General features: G+C 71.1%; 1 protein-coding gene across 1 annotated transcript; it reads right to left on the bottom strand.

The window, feature by feature from the left end:
• Positions 1–387: 387 nt before the first annotated feature.
• On the bottom strand, positions 388–615 carry SAYSD1 (SAYSVFN motif domain containing 1; the record flags this gene model as incomplete). The annotated part of the gene is made up of 1 exon (XM_010581127.1): positions 388–615. A coding segment is annotated over one exon (228 nt), but the record flags the coding sequence as incomplete, so codon positions are not given.
• Positions 616–622: the final 7 nt, after the last annotated feature.

The raw sequence follows: 622 nt of genomic DNA, 5'->3' as shown, positions 1-622 counted from the left end.
ATCAGGAGCACAAATTCACCCGCTGACACGCCAACAGCTACAGCTGTGAGAAGGCCGTGCCTCTCGGTGCCGCTGCCACAGCAGCGAAACCAGCAGCCGTGCCGTGGGTCTGCTGCCAGCTGCCCGGCCCCCGCCCCCGCCAGGAAACGAGACCTGAGCGCACGCTTTGCTACGGCTTTATTCGGGACCGGACCGCGCCTGGGGAAACCGGGCCAGGAGTAAGGCGCAAGCGGCGTTTTGCATAGAAATACCCCCCTTGTCCTCCTCCTCCTCCCCCAGCCCCGCCTCGGGTCCGTGGTACGAGGGGCGGAGGCAGCGGGGGCCGCCCCAGCAAAGCGGCTGTCCCCGCCAGCCCAGGCGCTCCCTCGGCCGCCGCCGGGCCGGTCGCTACCTCCCGGCGGCGGGCCGGTAATGCAGCTCCCGCTCCAGCTGCTCGGCCGTCAGCGTCCCCGCGATGGCGGCGCACCCGGGGTTGAAGACGGAGTAGGCGCTCAGCTCGCCCCGCCGCTGCTCGGCGGGGCCGCGGGTGCCGGCGTACATCCAGTAGAGCAGGGAGAGCACGAAGTAGGGCAGCCCCAGCTCCACCTCCGCGAACAGCGCCAGCAGCACCGCCCACAGCAGC

Source organism: Haliaeetus leucocephalus, unplaced genomic scaffold (assembly GCF_000737465.1).
Source record: "Haliaeetus leucocephalus isolate CR32 unplaced genomic scaffold, Haliaeetus_leucocephalus-4.0 Scaffold752, whole genome shotgun sequence".
NCBI classification, from domain to species: Eukaryota; Metazoa; Chordata; class Aves; order Accipitriformes; family Accipitridae; genus Haliaeetus; species Haliaeetus leucocephalus.
Note: the sequence above shows the minus strand (reverse complement) of the source record. Positions and strands in the feature narration are given on the sequence as shown.